General features: G+C 44.7%; 1 protein-coding gene across 1 annotated transcript in view; it reads right to left on the bottom strand.

The window, feature by feature from the left end:
* Positions 1 to 24,428, bottom strand: part of ACSL3 (acyl-CoA synthetase long chain family member 3) — an 81,750-nt gene that overhangs the window by 36,170 nt on the left and 21,152 nt on the right. Inside the window, exons 2-3 of the mRNA XM_083178105.1 lie at positions 12,195 to 12,595; positions 7,209 to 7,386 (exon numbers count right to left, since the gene is read on the bottom strand). Coding sequence (XP_083034231.1) covers positions 7,209 to 7,386; positions 12,195 to 12,545 — 529 coding nt within the window. The 5' untranslated portion in view covers positions 12,546 to 12,595. The remainder of the gene's footprint in view (positions 1 to 7,208; positions 7,387 to 12,194; positions 12,596 to 24,428) is intronic.

Here is a 24,428-nt window from a genome sequence, read left to right as displayed (position 1 = left end):
GCTTTGAGAGCTAGTCTGCTACCTTCTGTGTTCCTGCATGTATGAGAACGATGTAGTTCAACACTCTGCCAGCAGATGGCAGTGTTTCAGAGACTCAGATATGGATAGATATATAAATATATAGAGATAGATATATAGAGATAAGAGATATATCAAGGGGGGTCCTGGCACTCGTCCTTGAAGGAATAGCTCCTTGGGTTGCCTTTCATTTTCACAAGGAAAGTAATGTAACAAACAAACTGCTGATGGCACGCCCAAGATTTTGTAAACCCTGCACGGCGGCAGAATCAAAAGAAATAAGAGCAAACATAAGGCTTGTGTGTCAACGTTTCGGGCAAAGCCCTTTATCAAGACATGTCTTGATAAAGGGCTTTGCCCGAAACGTTGACACACAAGCCTTGTGTTTGCTCTTATTTCTTTTGATTCTGCCGCTGTGCAGAGTTTACAAAATCTTGGGAGTGCCATCAGGAGATTAGATTTAGAGATATAGACATATACATATATATTTAGGATAGTTTGAAAAAAAACAATATTATGACCACCCGACTTGCAAGTTCTGAGGGCGGGAGAGATTATGACAAACTGGTAACAAATGTTGCCCCATGCAGAATGTGAACATGATATCAATGTCGACACAGCAAAGGACGATATTCTGCATGGACCCAGGGACCGTTTTACCATTAGGCAGCTGCCTCGGGTGCTGGGATATCAATGAGGAAGCTATTCTTAGTTTACTTAATGCAGGTGGTGTCTGTGTGGAACTTCCAAGATGCCACCACTACTCCTGCGTGGGATGAAAAAGTTGGTATTGGTGGCAGTGTAGTGATATGGTGGGGGGGGGGGGGGGGGGGGTAGTCGGTAGCTTTGCCAAAGAAGTGCTGAGAAGCCTTACACTGGCCCTGCTCTAAATACCCATCTGACAAACTCCATGTATAAGCTGCACAATGTAACAGTTACCCTATTTGCGTACTCAGGGGCACCAAAGCAGGGCGGTCCGCCCCCTGGCACTGGGCTCGGCAGTCCACCCCACAGCACCAGACAGGGCGATATACCCCATCGCAAACACCTCATGTGTAGTTAAAGGAGAGGGAGGGAGGGAGGGAGATTTCGGATGTTCCTGAGGGGCAGATTTATTAAGCTCGGTGAAGTGATAATGTGGCTGCTACATTGTCACCGGCCAATCAGCTCCTAACTGAAGTTACAGGCTTGGTTTGAAAAATGACAGGTAGGAGCTGATTGCCTGGTGATAAAGACCAGAGACAATTTATCACTACAGAGTTTAATAAATCCACCCCTGAATCTGGCCTGTGCAGCCATACCATTCATGTGCAGCTATGAGACTGTTGCTAGCAGTGACCCAAATGCCACAGTATGGCTGCTAGCATTTGAGGGAGGGGACAGGCAGCAGTGCAAGAAAGAAAAAAAGAGAAAAAGAAATTATAAAAAAAAAAAAAAAAAAAAAAAAACCACACACACACACACACACACACACACACACACACACACACACACACACACACACACACACACACACACACACACACACACACACACACCACCTTCTGATGCCGCATGCATGGAGTGGTGCCAAAAACAAAGGCGTGTTATAAACTTTTTGGGTCATCTGCACTCAGCTGTAATCAAGGCCGCAGGGAAACATGGCGCCAGCATCGCTACTGCAGCAGGGAGTCTGCATGATCCTAGTCTTTCGCAGTGAGGCGATGTTCCACATTATTGCTACAATGCTGTGTATGTTTATGCAGTTTCCGAGAACTTTGCAATGGCTCCTGTGGGCGCCTATATTCTTTTGGGATGTGGTAATTTGGTCTACAGCATTATGGTCAACAGTCATTAGGTCAACATGGGTCTAGGTCAACATGGGAAAAGGTTGACATGGTTCTAGGTAGAAAGGTCATTAGTTCGACATTGTTTAGGTCGACATGGAGTTTTTCACTGTTTTTTGAGCCAACATGTGCCGACAGCCGGTATTTCATGCCCTACCATCCACTATTGAGTGGTGGGAGAATAAAATAGTGTGCAGAGCATAGCGATCCTCCGTGCCTGAAGCATAGCGAGGGGATGCGGTGTGTCCATGTCAACTGTGTTGACATTCAGGTACAAAAAACAAAAAAAACTGAAAAACCCCATGTTATCGAACTAACGACCTAGACCCATGTCGACCTAATGACTGTCGACCAAATGATCCCAACCCATTCTTTTCTGGGTAGCAGCTTCACTTCCTATGACTGGCAAGTCTGAAAAATCGCAACTGCATAGGTGTAAAAACCTGTATTAGGCCCATGACTGGTTGCAACACCACATCTACAAACCCGCACTTTAGTAAATATACCACATACAAACAAAAAGTAGTTGTGATGAGCAATAAAAATCATGGTATTTGTTGTTTTTATTTATATGTAACTTGGTCGTTTCCTATGGTTTTACAGTATTCCCGTGTTGACTTCAATACATACATCTTTATTAAGGGGGAAAACAAGAGTAACAGGTTAGACAGACACACCACACGTCCCTGACGTCACGGGGACGATGATCCGCTGTAAGCCCAGCAGTTGCTGAGTTAGGGGAAAAAGCACAGGAGTGAGACTCAGCACGTTTCAAGAAGCCAGCGCAGGCTCACAGACCTCATGCCCTGAACACTCTGCTCTCCCCCTCACATCCTGCTGCAGGGCCCTGGTCATGCTATCCACCATGGTGGGAAAGTTGGAGCTGGGGTGAGAAAGAAACTACAGTTTGTTTATGTTACATGGAGAATCAGGCCCGTGTAGGTCACAGACTTGGGGGATGGGGTGTGCCAAGCTTCCTGAAGCTGACTGGAGGAACAGCGCTGTATTCGTGTGGAGTCGTGCACAGCACGCATTAGGTAGAGGGAATAGGAGTGTATAAGTAAATGATAAGGAGAGGGGAAGACAAGACATGCAGTGCGTGTGACCGCGCATCCTCAGTCATAAGCCTGTTCAGTGTCGCTGATCTGAGGTCTGAGGGAAAGTACTGGATTGCATGGATTCCGGAAAAGAGGCTCAAATATCATTAATATAAACATCATTGTAATAAAGTCAGACATCTAGGACAAAACGCAAAAAAAAAAAAAAACATTTTGGATTTAGACGGCTGACAAACCAGATCTGAAGCGGCAGCAGCCAAGCAAGTGTGTGACGTCTACATAAATGACAGTACATGACGGCGCCACTCAGCACGTCTTGCATCAGTAAGGGCTGTTTCACACAGTACGGTTCCTGCCGCACGGTGAAATCCCGTACGGTCAGGGAGCCGCGCCGCACTCAGAATTTTATAATGGCAGGGATGGCCACAGCCCGGCAGCCGTCCCTTCCAGTGGGGGGATCCGGCTGCAGCCGTGCGGCCGGGCCGTGGCCGTCCCGTGTGAATGGACACAATAGTGTCCATTCACAACTGCTGAGTGCGGCACGGCTCCCTGGCCGTACGGGATTTCACCGTGCGGCAGGAACCGTACTGTGTGAAACAGCCCTAAGGGTGCTGCGGCATGGAAAATAGCATTTCTTATCTTGCGGTTTCAACATTTGTGATGAGAAATGTAATGGGAATGTCTCGGGGTGAAATAATAATAAAATATTGCTTTGTGTAAACCAAGCCAGAAAGCACCTGACTGTGAGCAAGCAGCTCTCCCGCACGTCTGGAGCCTGTACCAGGCACTCTGCCACAAGTCTCTTCACACAGAGTGAGCAGCAGCTTTCTCTGCCAGTACCTCATAAATCAGCTTTCCAGGGAGCTGCACTGTCCACGTAACCCAGCTATGGATGCCGCACCCATTCTATGCATCATTCAGCAGCTGACAGAGTAAAAGCATTTGGAACAAGGGGTTAACATTCCCACATTAAGGGTCTGATGCGGAGTGCCTAAAGCTGGGTACAAGGATATGCAGTGCCACTGCAATAGCGTGTCAATGACCTTGTTCCCTCATAGCATTTATGTCTGCATCCTTGTGGAGTCCGCAGGTACCATACGTGTGGCATATGTGGAGGGAGTTCAAATAGGGACGAAGGGTGCAAATTGATATAGTCGCAGCATTTAAATGCCAACAAGATCACCCCATCTTCCACCCTTCCCCCGGTTAGCCAAATTCACACAAAAGTGAAACCAAATATTCTTTTAGAGCTGTAAATGCTCTGGTTTCCGGGCACATTAATTGCATCAAGTATAGGCAGGTGTGAGTTCATATTGACAATGGCGTCAAGTATCCCTATAGCTTGCAGCAGGGCCCTCTAACCTCCAAGTCTGTCTGGAAAGCTGTGCACACACGCTAAAGGGCCGTACACACGTTTGGATTTTTGGCCATTTTCGATTCGATTTTGCTTATAGGAGCAAAATCAGATTGAATCCTGTAAGAAATCGTTTCGGTTTGTTGTTCCTTTCGATCTAAATTCGATTCGATGCGCGCTCCCGTTTTCGCCAAATCGAACAAAAAAATCCTCTATGCAGCCAAGGAAATCTCGAAAGGGATCTAGTAAATCGAATGTGTACAATGTACCATGAATGTATATCAAATTCTATATCGAATTCGATATCTAATGCAAAAGTAGAGATCTAATGCCAAATCGAATGGAAAGATCTAATGCCAGATCTAATAGAAAATCGAATCTAACATCAAATCAAAAGCAAATCGATGTGTGTGTACTGGGCTTTAGATTTTTCAGTTTTCGATTCAATTTTGCTTATAGAAGCAAAATCGAATCCACATCGAATGGTTTTTAGGACACTTTCGATCTGCATTCGATTCGATGTGCGCTCCCGTTTTCTCAAAATCGAATAGAAAAATCTACTGTGCACCCAAGGAAATCTCGAATTCGATCCAGTAAATCAAATGAGTACATTGTGCCTACATTGTGAAATCGATTGCAAAAGTACAGATCTAATGCCAAATCGAATGGGATGATCTAATGCCAGATCTAATAGAAAATCGAATCTAACATCAAATCTAAAGCAAATCTAAGCGTGTGTACACAGCTTTACCCAGTTTGTTGTATCACTGTCTACCATTGTAAAGCGCAACGGAATCTGCTGCGCTATATAAGAAACTGTAAATAAATAAATAAAGGTCACATTGAGTGTATGGGTATGAGGTGGACACACAAGTCTACATTTAGGTGTATGAATACATTCATTCCCATGGGGTTTAATTCAGACCTGATCACACAGGCAGCGTTCAGTTAAGATGCCACCCCGGCTGGAGTGAATGTGCTTGCTGCGCGTGTGGATGTTTACAGCTACAAACCCATTTGCAGCTGTGCGAATATGTCCAAAATCCCTGGTAACAGGCCCACCATTGAATGATTACTATACTGGGCACAAGTCATCACAGGCTCAGAGTAGACAGACTCGTCGGTGTGATGGCAAAAGGCATATCCGGCCTAGAGCTGGCATAACGCACCCTCCCTTAAAATGCTCAGACACACCTAGTGTTTTCCCGGACACTTCCAGTGTTTTTCCTTAGCACTCCCACCAAATGGACGGTTTCCACCCCCCAGACGCTACTTCCTGTGAATAACCTTGAAAACTGCAAGAGAATAGAAATAGTACGATTTCATCCCAGCACTCGTGCATGCATTCTGCAAACCATACGCATGTGCAATGTACTCATAATCGGCCCCCATGCCATCAGATCTCCATAAATCGGGCCCCATGTACACAATATGGGAGCATATAGTCCACTGCTTTAAAATCTGCCGCATGATTTTAATATATGAAATGCCTGTGTATCAATGTTTCTTCTAGAACAACGTTGCTTCCTTAAGGCTTATTCCAGTTACTGGAAGATGCCAGCTGGAGTATAACGAAGCCGTTACAAGCTGCTAGGAGCAGTTTCCCTTTAGGCTTCATCTAAGCCTACTGGAAATATTTTTTGGGGGTGGACTCAAGGGCGTAACTACCATAGGTGCAAGGGGTGCAGCTGCTATGGGGCCCAGAGCTGAAGGGGGCCCATCTTTACTGTCTAAGTAATATGTTTTACATACATTTATCACCATCAGTTGATAAATAGGGGGCCCTTACAAACTTTTGCTATGGGGCCTACGAATATTTAGTTACACCTCTGGACTGTTTGCAAGCTACAAACTGTCACAGTTCAAAGTGAAATAAAACTGTTACAGCTCAAAGTCCAAGTACATTTCAGAAATCGAATGCATGTTATGTTTTCTAGAAGGCATACGGTCATTCGGTTGACATAACTAAGGTTGTATTTATTTACAGTTTCTTATATAGCGCAGCATATTCCGTTGCGCTTTATGCCCTACCATCCACTAGGGCGTAGAGGGAGAATAGAATAGTGTGCCGAGCGTAGCGAACCCTGAGGGGGGACGCAGTGCACAGATACAGTGCCCATGTCGACATTCGGGACAAAAAAAAAAAAAAAGTGAAAGTCAGGTTAACCTTTTTTACGGTCGACCTAATGCTTGTGTCAACCTTTTGATCTACTCGACCTTTTCATGTGTCGACAAAAGCCCCGTCAACCTTCAGTGGTCGACCTTAATTTGGACGGCCCAATGACCCATACCCTTTTTGAAATGTCCATTGAGATATATGACGTTTATTTCTTCATGTGAATTAACCCTGAAGTAAAAAAACACGACACCTTTATGGGGCACGGTCATTAGGACGACCCTATTAAGGTCGGCAGGACTTAGGTGGACACCGGACATAGGTCAACATGTGAGATGTCGACACAAGCAGGTGGTCAACAATGGGTAGGTCGACAGGTGGTATTTCATGCTCTACCATCCATTTCAGTGTGGTGGGGGAATAAAATAGTGTGCTGAGCTCAGAGAGCCATGCGAGGGGATGCGGTACACTAAGACGGTGTCCATGTCGACTGTGTTGACATTCAGGTCAGAAATATGAAAACTCATGTCGACCTTTTGACTATCGACCTTTCCATTGTCGACCTTCCGACCATACCCTTGACAACCTATTTCGACCCAGTTTGTTTGAGCACAAAGTATGGAAGAGGCGCTAGATGACTTATTACCAGTTATGTACAGAGCGCGCACATCATCACTGCACACAATGCACATACAGCAGGTGTGTGACGCCCACAGCACAGCCTCGTGCACTGATCAGCATTAGTATAAAATAGTGCAGTTTAATCGATCGCCTGGATGGGAATTCCATTCCTAGACAAGCGGTTCATTCCCCCAAGAGTGTGGCATATTACTCACGTGGGAAATTGTACATGAAGCATGCCTGTGCAGCGATTATCCACTCCGCTCGGGTCTCGCAGAATATGGCAATTGTAGACCTGGGTTTCTGGCCAAGCGCAGCCAGTCCACTCCCAAACTGAGAGGCGGACACGTAGGTCTCCTCGAACGATATCCAGTTGTACTGTCCCAGGATCACCTGTGAGGGGTTACAAAGAGATCAATAAAGTGGGAGAAAAGGCCAATTAGAGGTTATACATTGGGATGGGCTACTGAGCACAATATACTTCCACTGCTGCTACATGCCATTTGGCTGGACAGCACAGAGGAACAAAGGAGATTTGTCGCGATTAATGTTTTCTAGCAATACTTCTAACAGGCTAAGCTGTGGTGACCAGGATAGTGCACAGGGTAGTGTTGTATTGTGCGATAAAACGGTAGACACAACTGTGTGCAAGCAGCTGCTATACCACATATTTCTGGGCTAAGCAAATCACTGTCCCATCCTTTTAATCTGGTACACTTATGATTTACACAGGTTCTGTAGCTGACTGAATTCAAGCCTGCATTTCACTAGGTTTTAAGTGGGTGTGGATCGTATTTTCGACCCGACTTACGTCGACACCGTTGAGTCGACAGGCAACTAGGTCGACATGGGACAGTCTACATGGGTTTAGGTCGACAAATGCATAAAGACGACATGGGTTAGGTTGACAGGTCGCAAGATCGACATGGGGTTTTTACCCGAATGTCAACATGGACAAAGTTGGAAGTGAACCGCAGCCGCTCACTATGCTTCGGGCACGGTGCCTCGCCACACTATTTTATTCTAACACCACGCCCTAGTGTATGGTAGGACATGAAATACACCTCTCGGCACGTCGGCTCAAAAAACAGTGAAAAAACCCGTCGACTTCGCGCCCTAACCCATGTTGACCTAAAGCATTTGTTGACCTAAAACCATGTCAACCTAGACACCTGTCGACCTTGTTGCTAGTCGACCTAATGACTGTTGACCCAAGTTTGGTCGACAATACGACCGTATCCCTCTTTAATTGGCCACGGAGCCTGCGTAAAAACATACTGTAGGTGTCCCATATTAAAAAGGGATGTTATGGCAAGTCTACTACTGAGAAATTAAAGTGGGCTAAAGAGGATAGCACTAAAACAGAACAGCAGATCAAACAACCACCCAAATTACGCACAGGCTTTGATCCTGCATATAAAATGACCGGGAAGCACTTGAAAGGTCTACAGCAGGCTTGTCCAAAGTTGGCCCTCCAGCTGTTGTGAAACTACAAGCCCCATCATGCCTTGCCACAGTTCTGCTATTAGGTAATGCATGCTGGGATCTGTAGTTTCACAACAGCTGGAGGGCCGCAGGTTGGACATGCCTGGTCTACATTGTCTAGGTAGACACAAGTAAATACTACAATTGGGAACTGTGAAGTGTTCCGATCAAAGCACCAGCAGAGTGAGGCATCAGGCCTGAAGCAGTGACCATATGACGGCATGCGCTACACTAATTGGGCGTCCATGTCAACAGGTGTTGACATGGACACCCAAAAATGGTGAAAAAACTCGTGTCAACCTTTCCATGTGTCTAATTTTTGACCATGTCGCTCTTTTGACTGTCTACCTAGACACTGCATACCTTTCAGCTGACACCCACTGGTCCCCACAGAACTCGGCCACTACATTTACACTGGAAAGCTGAGGTAAATCTGTACAGTGCATTTTCCGTCATGTGTGCAGGATTTCCTTTCAAGGAGAAATACAACAAATCGGTGATGTCTGTGTAAGCCTCTAAAGTCTATGCTGTTAACTAAACAGAAGGCTACATATGGTGTCCTGACAGACTAGACATCTAACATCAGCTTCATAATGGACACGTGAGAGGTATTCCATTTTGTCAGCAGTGAGAGTATTTTTATATAGCTAGCCACAATGCACACACCCATCTACCATCACTTCCCCTTTAAGCCAGTAAGGAGGCTTTTCCATGCTCACAATAACACTTGGGTGAGCAGAGGATTAGCTCAGCAACTAACCCTCTCTTCTCTGGGGAGCTGTCCTACAGCACGTCAGTGGCAGTCACACGCCACAGCCCTGCACTCTATCCGTTGGAAGCCCTGCACACCCCTAGTACACAAGCGAACAACCTGTATAAGGAGATATGAGGTTATACATAAAGGTCTTCTTTATAAGGGACACCTATTGGGGTGCTTCCAGAGTTGTTGTTGGAGAAGTCAGTCAGTCTCCCAAAAATCTATGAAGAAATCTGTGAGGAACAGCTCTTGAAAACTCACCGTCAGGGCCAGATGTATCAAGCCTCAGAATGTGATAAAGTGGAGAGTGAGAAACAACCATCCAATCAGCTCCTGTCGTTTTTTTTCAAACCCAGACTATATCATGACAGGTAGGAGCCGATTGGCTGACTGTTTAGCTCTCCACTTTATAAAGCTTGATACATCTGTCCCTAAATATCTTAAGAAACAGTTGATGGGATAGACTAGTAATACATTAATACCCCTTTCACATGGCACTTTTAAAACGGTATATTGCCGTTTTTTTCCCCATTTTAAAACGTTTAAGGCTGCAATGTGAAAGTGCCAGAGTTGAGTTACAGGTTAAAGTTAACCGGTATTTCAACACGGTTAAAAAGCAGAGTCCTACACGTTTTAAAGCCGTTTTTTTGGCAGTTTGAACAGCTCTATTTCAATGGCTTGAAACGTGTCCCTTGGGGGTTAAACGGGTTGAATGTTTGAATGGTATTAAATGATTTTTAAAACGGTTTTCACCTGCAATGTGAAAGGTCTCAAGGCTCAGACCCGTTTTAAAGTCCCATTTAAGGATACAGGGTCAATACCGGTTTCTGCAATGTGAAAGCAGTATTATTGTTAAATGGAAAGCAAACACTGTAAATGTACATAAACCCATAAACTGCACAGTAGTAAAATGGAGTGTCAAGAGAAAATCTAGCAGGACAGTTAGCATAAATACAGCTGATGGTGCATATACTACTTTCACAACACTACTTTTTATAGTGAGTCAGCTTGAAATAAATGATGTCAAATAACAGGCGTGAGAGATAACCAGCATGTAGATGTACGTCACATATAACCAACTCCCAGCAAGGAAGGAAATACAGTAAGTGTAGGCAGAATTTATTATGAGGGAAAACAATTTTGGAACCATACCTAAATACCATTATTATATACACTGCAGAGAGTGCGAGGCCACTTATAGCAGAAAAAATTCTAAGTCTTCAAAATGTGCATCCTCTGTTCACCCAGCACAACTCAATGGAATAGAAATACTGCACCCTAGTGGTGACAAGTAAAACCGCAACACTTCGGATTTCATGTGTGCCCTCTTCACTGTCACCTAACTGAGCTGCTCCCAGCGCAATCTTCATCTCCCCTATCTCTTCTCAATTAAATATATTCATACTCTTCCTACTCCTACCAAATTAGCAATCCGAAAATGTATTTAAACCACCTCTTGGTATCAGCAAGTAGACGGATGTGTCCCAATAGATTGTGATATTTAGTTTGCCGACTGCTTTTTTGACTTACATCCCTTCTTTTCTCCTCTTCTTACCTTTTTCTCCTCCCCTCCTTTTTTTTTGTGGGGGCGGATGAATGGGTGGATCGATGACCTGTATCATAGCATGCAAAACAGAATTCACTAAACACTGATGAAGAGCTGTCAAATACAGCTTACTTTCCTGTACATTCTAGCCCTCTGCATCTGGAGTGACACCCCTGCCTGGGGTGTCTGTGCTGTGATGCTTCTATTACAGGGAGGTCTGTATTTGCAGACCAGACTTGTGTTAGAAGCACCACACCAGATAGACATCCCAGGCAGGAAGAAGAACTTAACGCAGGTTTGCCTACCCTCCCGGAAGGACCAGGAGCCCCCCGGAAATCGGGTCCTTCTCCCGGACCTCCGAGAAAGTAGGCAAGTCTCCCACTTTGTGGTAATAGCCCCCACTCCCCCATGCCCGCTGGTTTAATTACTGGAAATCATGGTCCACGGAGAGGGGGAGGGGCAAAAATGACGCCATTGCGGAATTTCGCTGCATTTAAGCCACGCCCCCCTCCGCAGGCCCGTGAATCACTGAGTTTTCCGGCATGGGGGCGGGGCCAAGTGATGTCAGCCTTGCTCCCGCCCCCGACATGTTGCCTCTCCAGGCTTCTCCCGGAGAGGTGAATTTGAAAGTAGGCAAGTATGGCTTAACGGGTTTCAACAGCTGCTGCGTGCAAGAATGAACACGATTAACTAACCTTTTTTGTTGTGTGGGGTCTTCTCAACCTTTAACGCAGAGGTCATTTTTTTCACATTTGTACTCGTGACAATGCAACATTATCACAATAATATCACAGATTTGTACGCGGTACACAAACTTTTTATTGCATATATAATAATATAATTTCCAGGAGCTCAGAATACACTGTACCTTCTACAACAACGCAGAAGTAAAATGTAGGTTTTGGTCTAAGAAACAGACTGAACAGAAACAACTTGTCTGAAAGTGGCAATATCCTGTAAATCACAAAGGGGGAAATGTACTAAGATGAGATGCTGCCATGGGAAGCCAATCAGATCCTGTCTATTATCTTCTAGAGGGTGCTAAATAAATAAGTAGATTCTGATTGGTTGCCCATAGCAACATCCCATGTGAAATACAACTCCCATCTTAGTAAACGACCCCCAAAATGTGTAAAACAAAGCCACATACAAAGTAGCAATGGGAATTTGTAACGTGAACCGGTGAGTGATGTTATTTAAGCCCTCTGTGCCCTTCGACCAAGAGTTCACAAGGAACTTCTGGCATCACCGAGGCACTGGTGTGAGTGTGTGTGGTCATCTCATAAGCTGGTGCAGTCTATAAAATTACTGCCACCACTGGGCATTACAGTCTGTGCACCTTAAATCTCACCTTGTCATACCATGGCCAAGGAACTGATTGCATAGTGGTTCCAACTACAGATGAATACACACCTTTTTGAAGACCTTTCCATTCGGCTGGATCTCATCCTCCTCACTAAGCACTTCTCTGGTTCCCAGGCATCTCTTGTTTTTAAAAAGGTCTGTGGCGTGCTTGAAGACCTTGTCCAGAGTATCACAGCCCTGATAAAGAGAGGAGGCGAGACTGTGGGGGCTGTCCACCGAGCGGAATGGGCTGCTCGGATCATCAGTCAGAGGCTCGGCTTTTATCCGCTTTGCCCGCCGTTGCCTTTCCCTTGCTCCAGAGAGTAAGTACCAGGGAACAAAGACAATAACATCATAAAGCCACATAAAGCAATGCAAGATGCAAAGCAGCACTGGGTTTATTTCCTCTTTTATCTTCATTTTGGAAATCAATTAAGGGGAGAGCTGGAGTGATGGCAACAAATAAATATCTGAAATGAAACAAAAAAAAAAAGAGATCATCAGTGGAGAATGCAATAACATTTATGAAACATATGAAGCTACATCAAAATAGGTAATACAATAGTCTATGGGGGATATTCAATGCCCGTCGCTATTTCTGGCTGGGGAAATAGCGGTGGGCGCATATTTAATGCGGTCTTTCCCGGCAGCATTGAAGCGGCATCTCGTCCGAACGAACACGACTTTAAAAGCCATCGGGCCCATTAGACCGAAAAATGGCCAAGTATGGTCGAGATCTCAGCCGGATCTGGACAATCCACTGCCGTTTTCGCAGACGCGCCACCTTTTTGCCAATCGGCAGGTAGGACATTGAATCCTGCCTGCCAAAAAACAGGCGAGCGGACTGAAACCGGGCCATGGTCCCGACTGTCGGGACCCTGAATTGAATACCCCCTATTTCTCAAGACATTAAATTTAGAGCTAGCAAAGGTATAGTGCGGCTTAGAAAGAGCAGAGCCACCGACAGGGGGTGCTGTGGGTACAGCTGTCCCGGGCCTCGGCCTCTGGAGGGGCCCGGGTAGCTGCCCACAGCGACACCATCCACCCCTGCACACCGCCTCCCCCACCCGGCAGCCCCCCAGCCAGGCATGCACGATACAAAGTGCATGCCTGCAGAGCGCTGAGCCTAGGACACAGAGGGGCTCGGCACTCTGCAGGCTGCACTGTAGTGTGTGCTGCTGAGGAGACGTGGAATGCCGCAGCTAGGTAAGTAAGTGTGAATGAAGGTCAGTTCCGGGGAAGGGGGGGGGGGGTGCGCGAGTGCGGGGGGAACCCGGACTGAAGGTGGCGGCCCTGAGAGAGAGCGAAAGCACTATACATGGACTACAGATACCCATCATACATTGGGGGCAATGAGCCCTTATACAGATCGCAGGGACTACGGCCACTTCTACTGTGTGGGAGCAACAGGAAAGCAAGAAGTAGCACTAAAGCAGATTACATAATGGTGTGTTCCAAACAGTCACAAACATAAGAAGTTAAGGAGGTTCTGAAAACTGAATACACATGAAACAGAAATGGTAAACTGCTTAAGTATTTATGTTGTTATGCAATAGCACTTTGTACACTTTGCTATGCATTTTAATTTTTAGCCATCAGGTGGCGTCCAATTTGTCATATTTGTAGAAAAAGTTATGCCAGATAAAAATATAATTGGCTTTTAAGAGCATAAATCTTAGAGCATGCAATGCTAAATTATATGAAGGATTGTAAATTCAATTTCATCTACTTGTTTTGCAAGCAAAATTAAGTAGTAATATCTTCTAGTAAAATAATGGTCTACCTATGTCCAAGAAAGGTTCCTCAAACTAGACAAACCATCCACACAGGTGCCACCTTTTGCCACAAGGTGGCACTGTTCTCTGTTGAAGCAAAAATTACTGCCCTATCTAAAACTTAATGTTCACATTCTGAAAATAAAGAAATAGCAAAGCTTGTTTAAAACAATACAGTTATCACACCAAAGCCACATCGTAACTAAAAAGAACGAAAGGCTGAAAAAAAGCTACCAACAGTTAATGTTTTCCCAGATCTCCTCAAAGAGGGGTAGATTTATTAAGCTCGGTGAAGCGATAATATGGCTGGCCTGGTACTTTATCACCGACCAATCAGCTCCTACCTCTGAAGTTACAGGTTTGGTACGAAATATGACAGGTAGGAGCTGATTGGCCAGTGATAAAGACCAGACACTATCACTTCACCGAGCTTAATAAATCTGCCCCAGAACCACAAGCAATTAAGTAATTATCTCCACCTGTGGATCTTTTAAAAATGTGTCAGCTAGTAATGAGTGCACCTGTGCAGCAGCTAGGTTGTCTGGAAAATGGGAACTGTTGGTAGCTCTCGAGGACTGGAGTTGGCTACCACTGCGTTAGTCCATCAAGTTCAACCTATCTAACTTTGAACTACTGACTTGAGTAAAAGTCATATCTATAGGATTCCCTTAGTGGACAAAAATGCATCCAGTTTTGATTTAAATTAACAGTAGTTACTGGGCCTGCTTGAACAGAGCGAGTCCGACTTCTTGTGAACGGCCGGGAAGAGACGAGCTCCCGGCTATGCCCCCTTCTGGTCCCGCTACAGGTGGGACATTGAAACCTGCCTGCTTTTAGTCGGTTGAGCAGACCAAGAACGGGACAGGGTCACGGCTGTCGGGCCAGCTCGATAGCCGTGGCCCATGATTGAATACCTCCCTTAGCCTCTATCACCTCCATTTAAAAAATGAAATAACTGCAGTTCCAGTTATAGTCATCTTATTTAGCCATGGACTTCCACTTACTGCTTAAGTCTTTGTATGCAATGAGGAAACAAGCCTATGTGTCAGGCAGGTCACTGGTAGACATACAGCATAGTTCAAGACTATGAAGCTTGAGACATAAAAATATGCTGGTTTCATTTTTACCCCTTCACTAGAACAAATAAATGCTGGACAGAAGAAGTCACAAGAAAACATGAACCTTCATGACCCCATGACTCATTTGTAGGCAGCTGCATTATATTCTCCATTGGCGCTTATTTCGCAGCATCTCCCTGAATCCCATAGTAGACAAATTTGCAACAGACTCATGTGTGTACCAACCAGTGATATCAGCAGAGACATAGACTTTGCATCGGCAAATGTATACACTCTATTCTGTGCCATGGCTTTTTCTAGTGATTACCTCCATCATCCTGCAGGCAGAGCAGTCAGCGACAGTGCATACACATACCTCCCAACAGTCCCGATTTTAGCGGGACAGTCCCGATTATCAGGGCCTGTCCCACCCGCGGGCGGCAGTGTCCCGCGGTGTGGGGGGGCTGTTGGGAGTCCCCCCTGTCAGCTGCTAAGCATGCGCACAGCGTCTATTCCCGCAGCCAGGGGGCTGGGGGCATGGCTAGAGGCTCACAGAGCCTCTGGGTCATGCCCCCATAGCGGCAAAATGGGGGCGTGGCCTCGCGGGAGAGCCGTGAGTATAGGCCACGCCCCCAAATTAGGCCACGCCCTGAAAATTTTGGCAGCGTCCCGCCTGCTGAGCTGGTAAAGTTGGGAGGTATGCATACACACTGGATGATATTTAGATTTTCTCATTCTAACACATCAGATTTAGATAGATAGATAGATCTCTCCGAATAACATATAGTGTGTACCAAGCTTTAATATGTTCTAAACCAGCGGTACTTAAAGTGGGTCCCTACCATCTCTGTATGGGGTAGCAACTTCTCTAATCTCTCAGATTACTGATCGAAAGAGCCTGGGTCTGTTATGGCAGACCCCTCACATCATGTTGTGCCTTCACAATGCCACCCTGCATCTACAGTGTGCTAAATTCTCAGTCTCCAAATTGACATTTCCAGGTATCTGGGGTTCCACCCATTTCCCCACAAATGTACAGATTCCCCAAGCCCCATATACGCTAGATGAGAAATGAAATAATATCGCTCAGAAGACCCTTCTGCACTCAATATCTCCCACGTTCCACTGCTCCATCGTTAACGACTCCCTCCATCTGCTGAACATGCAGGTAAATTCTTCCTACATAGCCAATGACCTGCATGTTCAGCGGGTCCCGATGAAGTCACTGACTGATATAGCTTACCAATGTACCAGCGTACATACTACTGCATATAGTTTTCTAGTGAGTTCAGGGGGAACACTGCCAATATCGCTCATAGAGCATACCGGCTAGTGTATATGGGGCTGAGGAGCAGGACCCTCACTCTGATCAATCATCTAAACAAAAAGGCAAGAACAGAAACTAATGTGGTTTGTCAAATAATTAGTTTTAAACATTATATGGCAATAATAAATTATTATTATTACTACTACATATTGAATTTTCAATTTATCATGCAAAAGCATTGTGGGACTGGGTAGACCTGGTTAAACAGAACAGTTTTATATTCAGGTTGATGAAATGAAATAATTGAGGCTAGATTCTTACATTTCAGATTGTTTGGGGGGGGGGGGGGGTATATGACAAGAATCCCAGTTGCGGTCCGGTTGTATATTCCTGTGACTATAATGCGGGGTACACACCAGGACGACCCGCTCACGATGCACATTGTGAGCGGGTCAGATGACACGGGGGGCACGACCCGCTCACGATGCACCGTGAGAGGGTCCGATCCGATGGCGACTCGCACCCGGGAGTATTGTTTCCAGATCCTACCTGCTGCAGGTAGAATCTGAATAATGACCGACCCGCGGGACCGCGCATCGGATCGGCATCGGACCACACCAGGACAGAAAAGGGCCCAATCACCACACAATCTACATCTAATCAGTCGGAATTGGATCTAGATTGATGGGATCGGACCCTTGTCGTCCTGTGTGTGCCCAGCATTACACATGACTGCATATTTCCACACACTCTTTATGACAGATTTTCACTGTGCAATTGAAAAATGAAGCTGATTTACTGCATACAGTATATACACGTGTGATATGTGTCCCTTTACCCTCCATCATCACCTTTGGGCCTGATAATAAAGTACTAGCAGTATTATGTATACACAGTTGGAATGCTTCCATAAAGCTGTGGCTGCTAGAACCAGTTATTGGCACGGTGTGTAGGCTGTTACGGTTGATGTGGGACGGGACATCTCACGTGGCACCAGAATGAATGGGTGGTGCTATTTTTCTATTGGTGGGGGCGTGACCACGGACGGGAAGGAGTGAGGAGTGTGATGGCTGCTCCCCCCGGCTGAATATCCGAACGGTGGCTGCGTAACAGAATGCCCGATCAGTGACGTCTGCTTCCGGCAGAGTGTGACGCCCAAGTGCCGGTCCATGCACCACGCTAGCGAGCCAGGGCGGCGAACCCGACGGAGAGGCTCTCTTCCACTACTATCCTGTGTCTTCGGCTTCGGGAGTAGAAATATGCGCGTATGACTGGCGCTGTTTAACCTGCAGACCGCGACGTAGCCTTGTGCAGCAGGAGACGGAGCGAGGCTCGGTGAACACGCTGCGGAGGATCAGAAACAAATTGCTGGTAATTATACCAAAGAAACACCGCACGGGAAGCTATGCTGTCGCTCAGGAGGTGAAGCAGGGGGTGAGTCTGGTACTATCTAACTGTCCTGTATCTGCGGGGTGTAGTGGCATATGCGACTGGGCTGCGGTGCCCAATAAAGTGTGTGCAGAGATTACAGGAGATTGAACTGTACCCTGAATTGTATCCAATAGCGGGCGATTCTGCAGCCCCCCACTGGCCCTGGGTAAATCTAGGACCAGCAGTGTGTGAGGCAGGTTGCCCGGTGTCAGTATTAAGGCTTAAAAGGTGTTGCTTGCAGTATCCGGCGCTAAAAGAAGCCAGGACAAGTGAGGAGTAACCCACTAAAAGGCCCAGATCATACATCCGGATAATGGGTAAAACCAGCACCGCAGCTGCAGCTGCTGCAGCTGCACGACTTGAAAAGTACTCAAGGACTCAGCCAGGTAATACCTCACACTCAGCCACAGATACCCCCCATTCTACGCCAGTAAAAGGCTCTAATCCCCCTGCTACCCCAGATACCTCGCTGCAGCAGATATTAGAGGCGATCAGCAAAAGTGAAACACGTCTGACCGAGCGAATTAATGATTTGCAATCTGACCTGGTACAAATAAAACAAGATGTAAAGTCAGTAAAAGAACGTATTAAAGAGGCAGAAAGTCGTGTGTCTAGCGTGGAGGATACTAACAATAAGCTGCTGAAGGCTGTCTCTACAATGGCGGACCAAATTCGAGATATTAATTCCAAACTGTCCGACGTCGAAGGCAGACTAAGACGCAATAATATCAGGTTGATAGGACTGCCGGAGAGAGAGGAAGGGACCGCAATATCTAAATTTGTGGAACAACTGCTTCGGGACAACTACGATGTCTCATCGTTCTCTGGGCAATTTGCCATAGAAAGGGCGCACAGAGTGCCAACCAAACCTCCACCTCCGGGGGCACCACCACGCACTCTTATATTCAAAATGCTCAATTATCAAGACCGGGACACAATACTCCGTCTTTCTCGTATGAAAGGCCCCTTGGATTACAAAGGAATTAAATTGGCAGTATATCCTGACTTCTCTTTAGAGGTGCAAAAAAGCAGAGCAAAATATTCTGATGTTAAGCGACGACTAAGACAGTTGGATATAAAATATGCAATGCTATTTCCAGCCAAACTACGAGTGGTGGTAGACGATGAAGTTAAATTCTTTTTCTCCCCAAAAGAGGCTTGTGACTGGATGGACGTCCGTTTTCCTTCTAAAAGCTAATAGAAATCACATTTGGTGGCTGGTGGAGAGCTTAGACAGCTTCGCGATTGTATAAACATTAATGTTTTTGACGTATGCAAGGCTGCTGGGATAAGTGGTACCGCTCTTGGCAGTGCATTTAAGTATTGGAAGGAATCAATAGAAGGGCAGACTTAAGATAGGAAAAAAAAAAAAAAAAAAAAAAAAAAATGTAAAATATATATTGAAAAAAAAAAAAAAAAAAAAAACGCAGCAGATTAATTATAAGTGTAGAAATACTGTGTAAAATGCCGGGGGGGGGGGGTTATGCTATCACTACTCCACTGGTAAAGTGGTCAAAGGGTTGTTAGCCCCAGGGTGGGTGTAGTGTGTTTTATAAGTGATTTGGGCGGGGTGTGTTTGTTGAGGGGGGGATCCTTATTGTAGGTATGCCTAGGGGGGGTAGGTATACAGGGTGGGGGGTGGGGGGTAAATGTATATATGTTGTTTTGTGCGGTTGGTATAGGATATTAGTAAAGCAGGAAAAATCAGTGGCCAAGCAACATAAATGGTACGGATACTAGCATGGAATACCAGGGGACTCAATGACCAGATAAAAAGGGCACTTGTGCTTAGGTATATTAGGAAAGAAAATGTTGATATAGCCTGTCTCTCCGAAACCCACCTTACAGGTGGGAAATTATTAGCACTCAAAAGAGCTTGGGTAGGTCACATCTTCCATGCTCCTTTTACCTCGTCCGCTAGAGGTATATCCGTCTTAATTAAAAAAAGCGTTAAGTTTACATATACCAAAGTTAAAATAGATCCTGGCGGGAGATATATTTTTATTGATTGTGTCATAAATAATTATCATCTTTTATTGTTTGCTGTGTATATTCCCCCGCCATTCTCCTATGACGTGATGGTGAAAATTACGGAATTTGCGGCCCAAACCCCAGATGTCCCAATGTTTTGCTTAGGGGACTTTAACAATGTTCTAGATGCTAATTTAGATAAGAGGCACAAAAATGTAGGGGTTAATAGTAGGGGCAGTGTCTCCAGGGGCTTCGCTACTTATGTGGAAAATATGGGGTTGGTTGACCCATGGAGACTGAGGCATCCTAAGGAGATGCATTTTTCCTGTTATTCAGCATCGCATTCTGCCTTTTCGAGGATAGACCTTGTGTTGGTTTCCAGATCATTGCTCCCACAAATAATAAGCACTGAGTATAAAACCAGAGGCATCTCGGACCATTCTCCTTTGGTAGTGGTGCTAGAGGAGATGGTCGATAAAGGTTGTCATCATTGGAAATGTGATCCCTCTTGGCTGAATACACCAGAGGTGATGAATGGATTAACAGAGCAGTGGGAGGAGTTCTGGAGATTGAACAGGGGGTCTGCCTCTGAGTTGACAACATGGGATGCATTTAAAGCCTATATGAGAGGCATTTTTAAAAAAAAAATCTCAGTAATTAGAAGGGTTAGTCAAGAAAAAATAGCAGAGCTGGAAAAACTATGCAGGGAGGCAGAGATGAAGTATCTGATAGACGGCAGCTTAGAGTCCAAGAAAGTCTGGGAAAATGCAAGGGAAATATGGTTGGAGACCATTAAAGGAGAAAATATCAGTAAACTGAAGTATAGCACACAGCAAAGATATTTGAACTCAGACAGAGCCGGGAGTTACCTTGCCTTCCTAGCTAAGTCAGACAATCCCCCAAACATAATTAATAAAATTATTGATATACACGGAATGGAGCAGATCAATACGTCGGATATTGGAAGTGCGTTTAAAGAATATTTTTGTAATGTTTATAAATCTAGATCCCCTTATAACCGAGAACAACTGAGGGGCTATATAAGTAATATAGGCCTACCCTCCCTGGAGGAAGTAGATAGTCGGGCATTGGAGGCTCCGGTGGATCTTGAGGAAGTAGTAAATGCAATAAGAGACCTGCCAGGCGGTAAAGCGCCAGGCCTAGATGGCATCCCTATTGACTTATATAAGAAGCAGCTCGACTTCTTCGCTCCTCTGCTCCTTGATCTTTATAACGCCTGCTATGGTCTGGGTGTGTGTCCCCAGTCCATGATGGAAGCAAGAATAATTTTGATAGCTAAACCAGGCAAAGATCCGGAAGCATTGGAGGCGTATAGGCCGATATCACTGCTGCCAACAGAAGCCAAGATACTGGCAAAAATTCTATCTATAAGGTTAAATAAATATATAGCTAAAATCATACATCCGGATCAGACCGGATTTATGCCCGGTAAATCAACTTCGACTAATATAAGAAAAGTTTTTAGACATCTGCAGGTTCATGACAACTGTGTAGATGAAGCGGCAATTATGTCATTAGATGCTGTTAAGGCTTTTGATGCTGTAGAATGGGAGTATCTATGGGAAGTCTTGAAAGCGTTTGGCTTTGGATCGAATTTTGTGAAATGGGTGCAGCTGTTATACTCTGGCCCGTGTGCCAGAGTTTCGGTGAATGGTTGGACGTCTCCTGCCTTTTCCCTCTCTAGAGGGACTAGGCAGGGATGTCCGCTTTCGCCCGGTCTCTTCGCCCTGGCTATAGAGCCCTTGGCCTGTGCCTTGCGGAGGGATCCGGATATTACTGGCTTTCAAATAGGACAGAGATCGGACACTGTGGCATTGTATGCGGACGATCTACTCATCTTTATGCTTAATCATAATATCGCCATTTTAAAGGTCTTGCAATTGATCGAGCGGCACTCTGGTTACTCTGGATTCGAGGTAAATGCATCCAAGTCCAACATAATGGCGGTCAGAGTGCAGCCCGATCCCCATACACGAGCTCTGGCTACTATCAAGTGGACAGATACGTTTAAGTATTTGGGGCTATGGATTGATAGGGACCCCTATAGATTTGTAAGTCTTAACCTACAACCTTTGATAGATCTGGTTATAGATAAGTTTAAAACATGGAGTAAATTGCCCCTATCAGTATATGGCAGAGTAAATTTAATAAAAATGATTATTTTACCAAAATTTCTTTATATTTTACAGCAATCCCCGGTCTATATTCCCATGAGCTTCTTCCAAAAACTTAATAGTATAATCTCTTCCTTCATTTGGAACAGAAGGAGGGCAAAGGTTAGGCTAGATACTTTGATGAGGAGAAAAGGACAAGGGGGGTTATCCCTTCCTAATTTTAGGTTATACTATTTAGTAGGTCAACTAACTCATCTATACGAATGGGTTATGGAAGACAGAGGCAGCGATCATGTAAAAATATTAGTTGCACAATCAAATGCAATGTATACCCCTTTGCAGTGTCTGTTAAGAGGAGTTATAAGTCGCAAAGATGCCCCACTGGTCGTCCAAGCCGTAAAAATTTGGAGGGAAGTATCTAAACTGATGGCCCACACAGACATGGATCCAGAACATCCCCTAATAGATAACAGGCGATTTAGCGAACTAAAATCATTACAATTGGAGACAACCTGGAGACCCTACGGCATTACAGCCATAGGTCAGGTCTACACCGAGGCCGGGATAAAATCGTACGAGGAAATAGAGGCAGAGTTCTCGCTCCCACGATCCTTTTATTTTAGATTCTTGCAATTAAGGAGTGCACTAGAGGCCCAATTCTATAAAACGACACCAATAATCTCAGCACTACCAGTAAAAAAGGAATTAAGGGAAAAAGGAAAAAAAAAAGCAGTAGCTAGGCTTTATAATATAGTGGAGGAAGCTATCTCCAAAGATCAACTTAATGCCTTAAGAGATAAATGGGCAGGAGATCTAGGTGAGTTAACAGAAGAAGAATGGAATAACGCGCTTAAATCCATACCAAAAGCCACTAACTCGCTGAGGGTACAGCAGATCCAATTGTTTGTTCTGCATAGATGCTATCTGACCCCAGTGAGGATAGGTAAAATGGGGGGTAATAAGTCGCCATGGTGCCCCAAGTGCCAAGGAGAAATAGGCACAATGTGGCACCTCATATGGGAATGTGTGGCTCTGAGATCGTTTTGGAGTAAAGTGGTCAGGGCGATTAACAATACTGGGATAGCTATAAGTCTCCTGGGACCAAAGTGCTGTGTACTGGGAATATGTAATGGGGGCAGCTATAATAAATTTGACAAAGTCTATATTAATAATGTTTGTGCACTTGCCAAGGTTCAAATAGCTAGACAATGGATGGCAAAGGAAGGCCCAGAGTACGGTGCGTGGGTAAAATTAGTTAATTACACAATGGCACAAGAGAAATTTAATTACACAAGTAGAGGCAATATAAGCACCTTTTTTAAAATTTGGCACAGATGGATTAACTCTCGCTATGCGAGTCTAAACACGTAGCACATAAAACGGAAATGACAGATTATGTTGTAACAACACAAGACACAGTAAAACTGTGGTATAGAATTAATAATAAAAACCACAAAGGGGGGGGAAAAAAAAAAAAAAAAAAAAAAAAATTATATAAAGGTTCACAATCCACTGGTTAAAGTGGTGATAATATAACAAAATGGTGATAACATAACAAAATAAACGGGGGAAAGGGAAAAGGGGGTGGACCTAGACATCTTAGTACCTAAGAACCATGCTTAAAGTATATCAGGAACATATGTTGTAAAGCCAAAATTTTTTCTATCAGTATATGTATGCAAAAAAAATTTCAATGAAATGGACAAAGGTCACCGTATCAACCGCTTATTGTATTGTATTGTATTGTCTAGTGATGTAATGTTTAATAAATGTACAATAGGCAATATTGAGTACAGATAAGCCCCAAGCAATATTGGCACGGTATGATAGCAGCAGAGTAGTAACATATAACAATCTCGCTGTTATAAAACTGCGTAGCACGCAGATAAGCTAGCTAGCTAAGGTAAAATCAGTAAGATTGTGCGGGGGATGTCCCACAGATGCTAAAGTAAACCAATAATGTCTATTGTTTGTCTGTATGTCAATTGTTATATAAATGTTATGTATTTGTTTTTTCTGAATAAATAAAAAAAAAAAAAAAAAAAAAAAAGAATGAATGGGTGGTAGATGACTGTACAGGGAGTGAATAACCAGCAGTTGCCTTGACACTAAAGCGCAGCCACCCCTGGGATTGGATACTGACTCCTTCTAATGAAACAAGTGGAATAGATTATACACAAACCTCATTAGTGCTCCTTGCCAGATACAGATGATTGGGAGGATTGGGAGGTTTATAGTCAGGCAAAGATCCATTCCCAGTATACAAAGCAATGACCTAGAGTGAACCCTGCCAGCAAAAACCACAGCTCTGACAATCTGTACTGTACACATTATAAATAGCATTACAGTGCATACAAATAGCATCCGATAAATTGCCATTAGCACCAACGATCATAAAAAATGTTTTGTAAACAGCACAACAGCTATACAGCAGCTTAGACATGTAGTGCCCCATCTGCTGTGATCCAATAACCTGGAGCCGCACTACCCATTTCCTTATAAGAGGGTCAGTGTGAAGCAATTTTGATTTTACTGAACATGCAGTGAAGCATAACACTATGAATACTTGTGAATGGAGATTAAAAACCGAAAGTTATTAAATGGCCAATAATACAGTATGTCCCTGCAGGCTTTCACACCAGCGTCAGCTCACCAGAATCATTTCC

This window comes from Crinia signifera, chromosome 3 (assembly GCF_055691185.1).
Source record: "Crinia signifera chromosome 3, ASM5569118v1, whole genome shotgun sequence".
Classification (NCBI taxonomy): domain Eukaryota; kingdom Metazoa; phylum Chordata; class Amphibia; order Anura; family Myobatrachidae; genus Crinia; species Crinia signifera.
The sequence above is the reverse complement of the archived record's forward strand: the minus strand, read 5'-3'. Positions and strand labels throughout refer to the sequence as shown.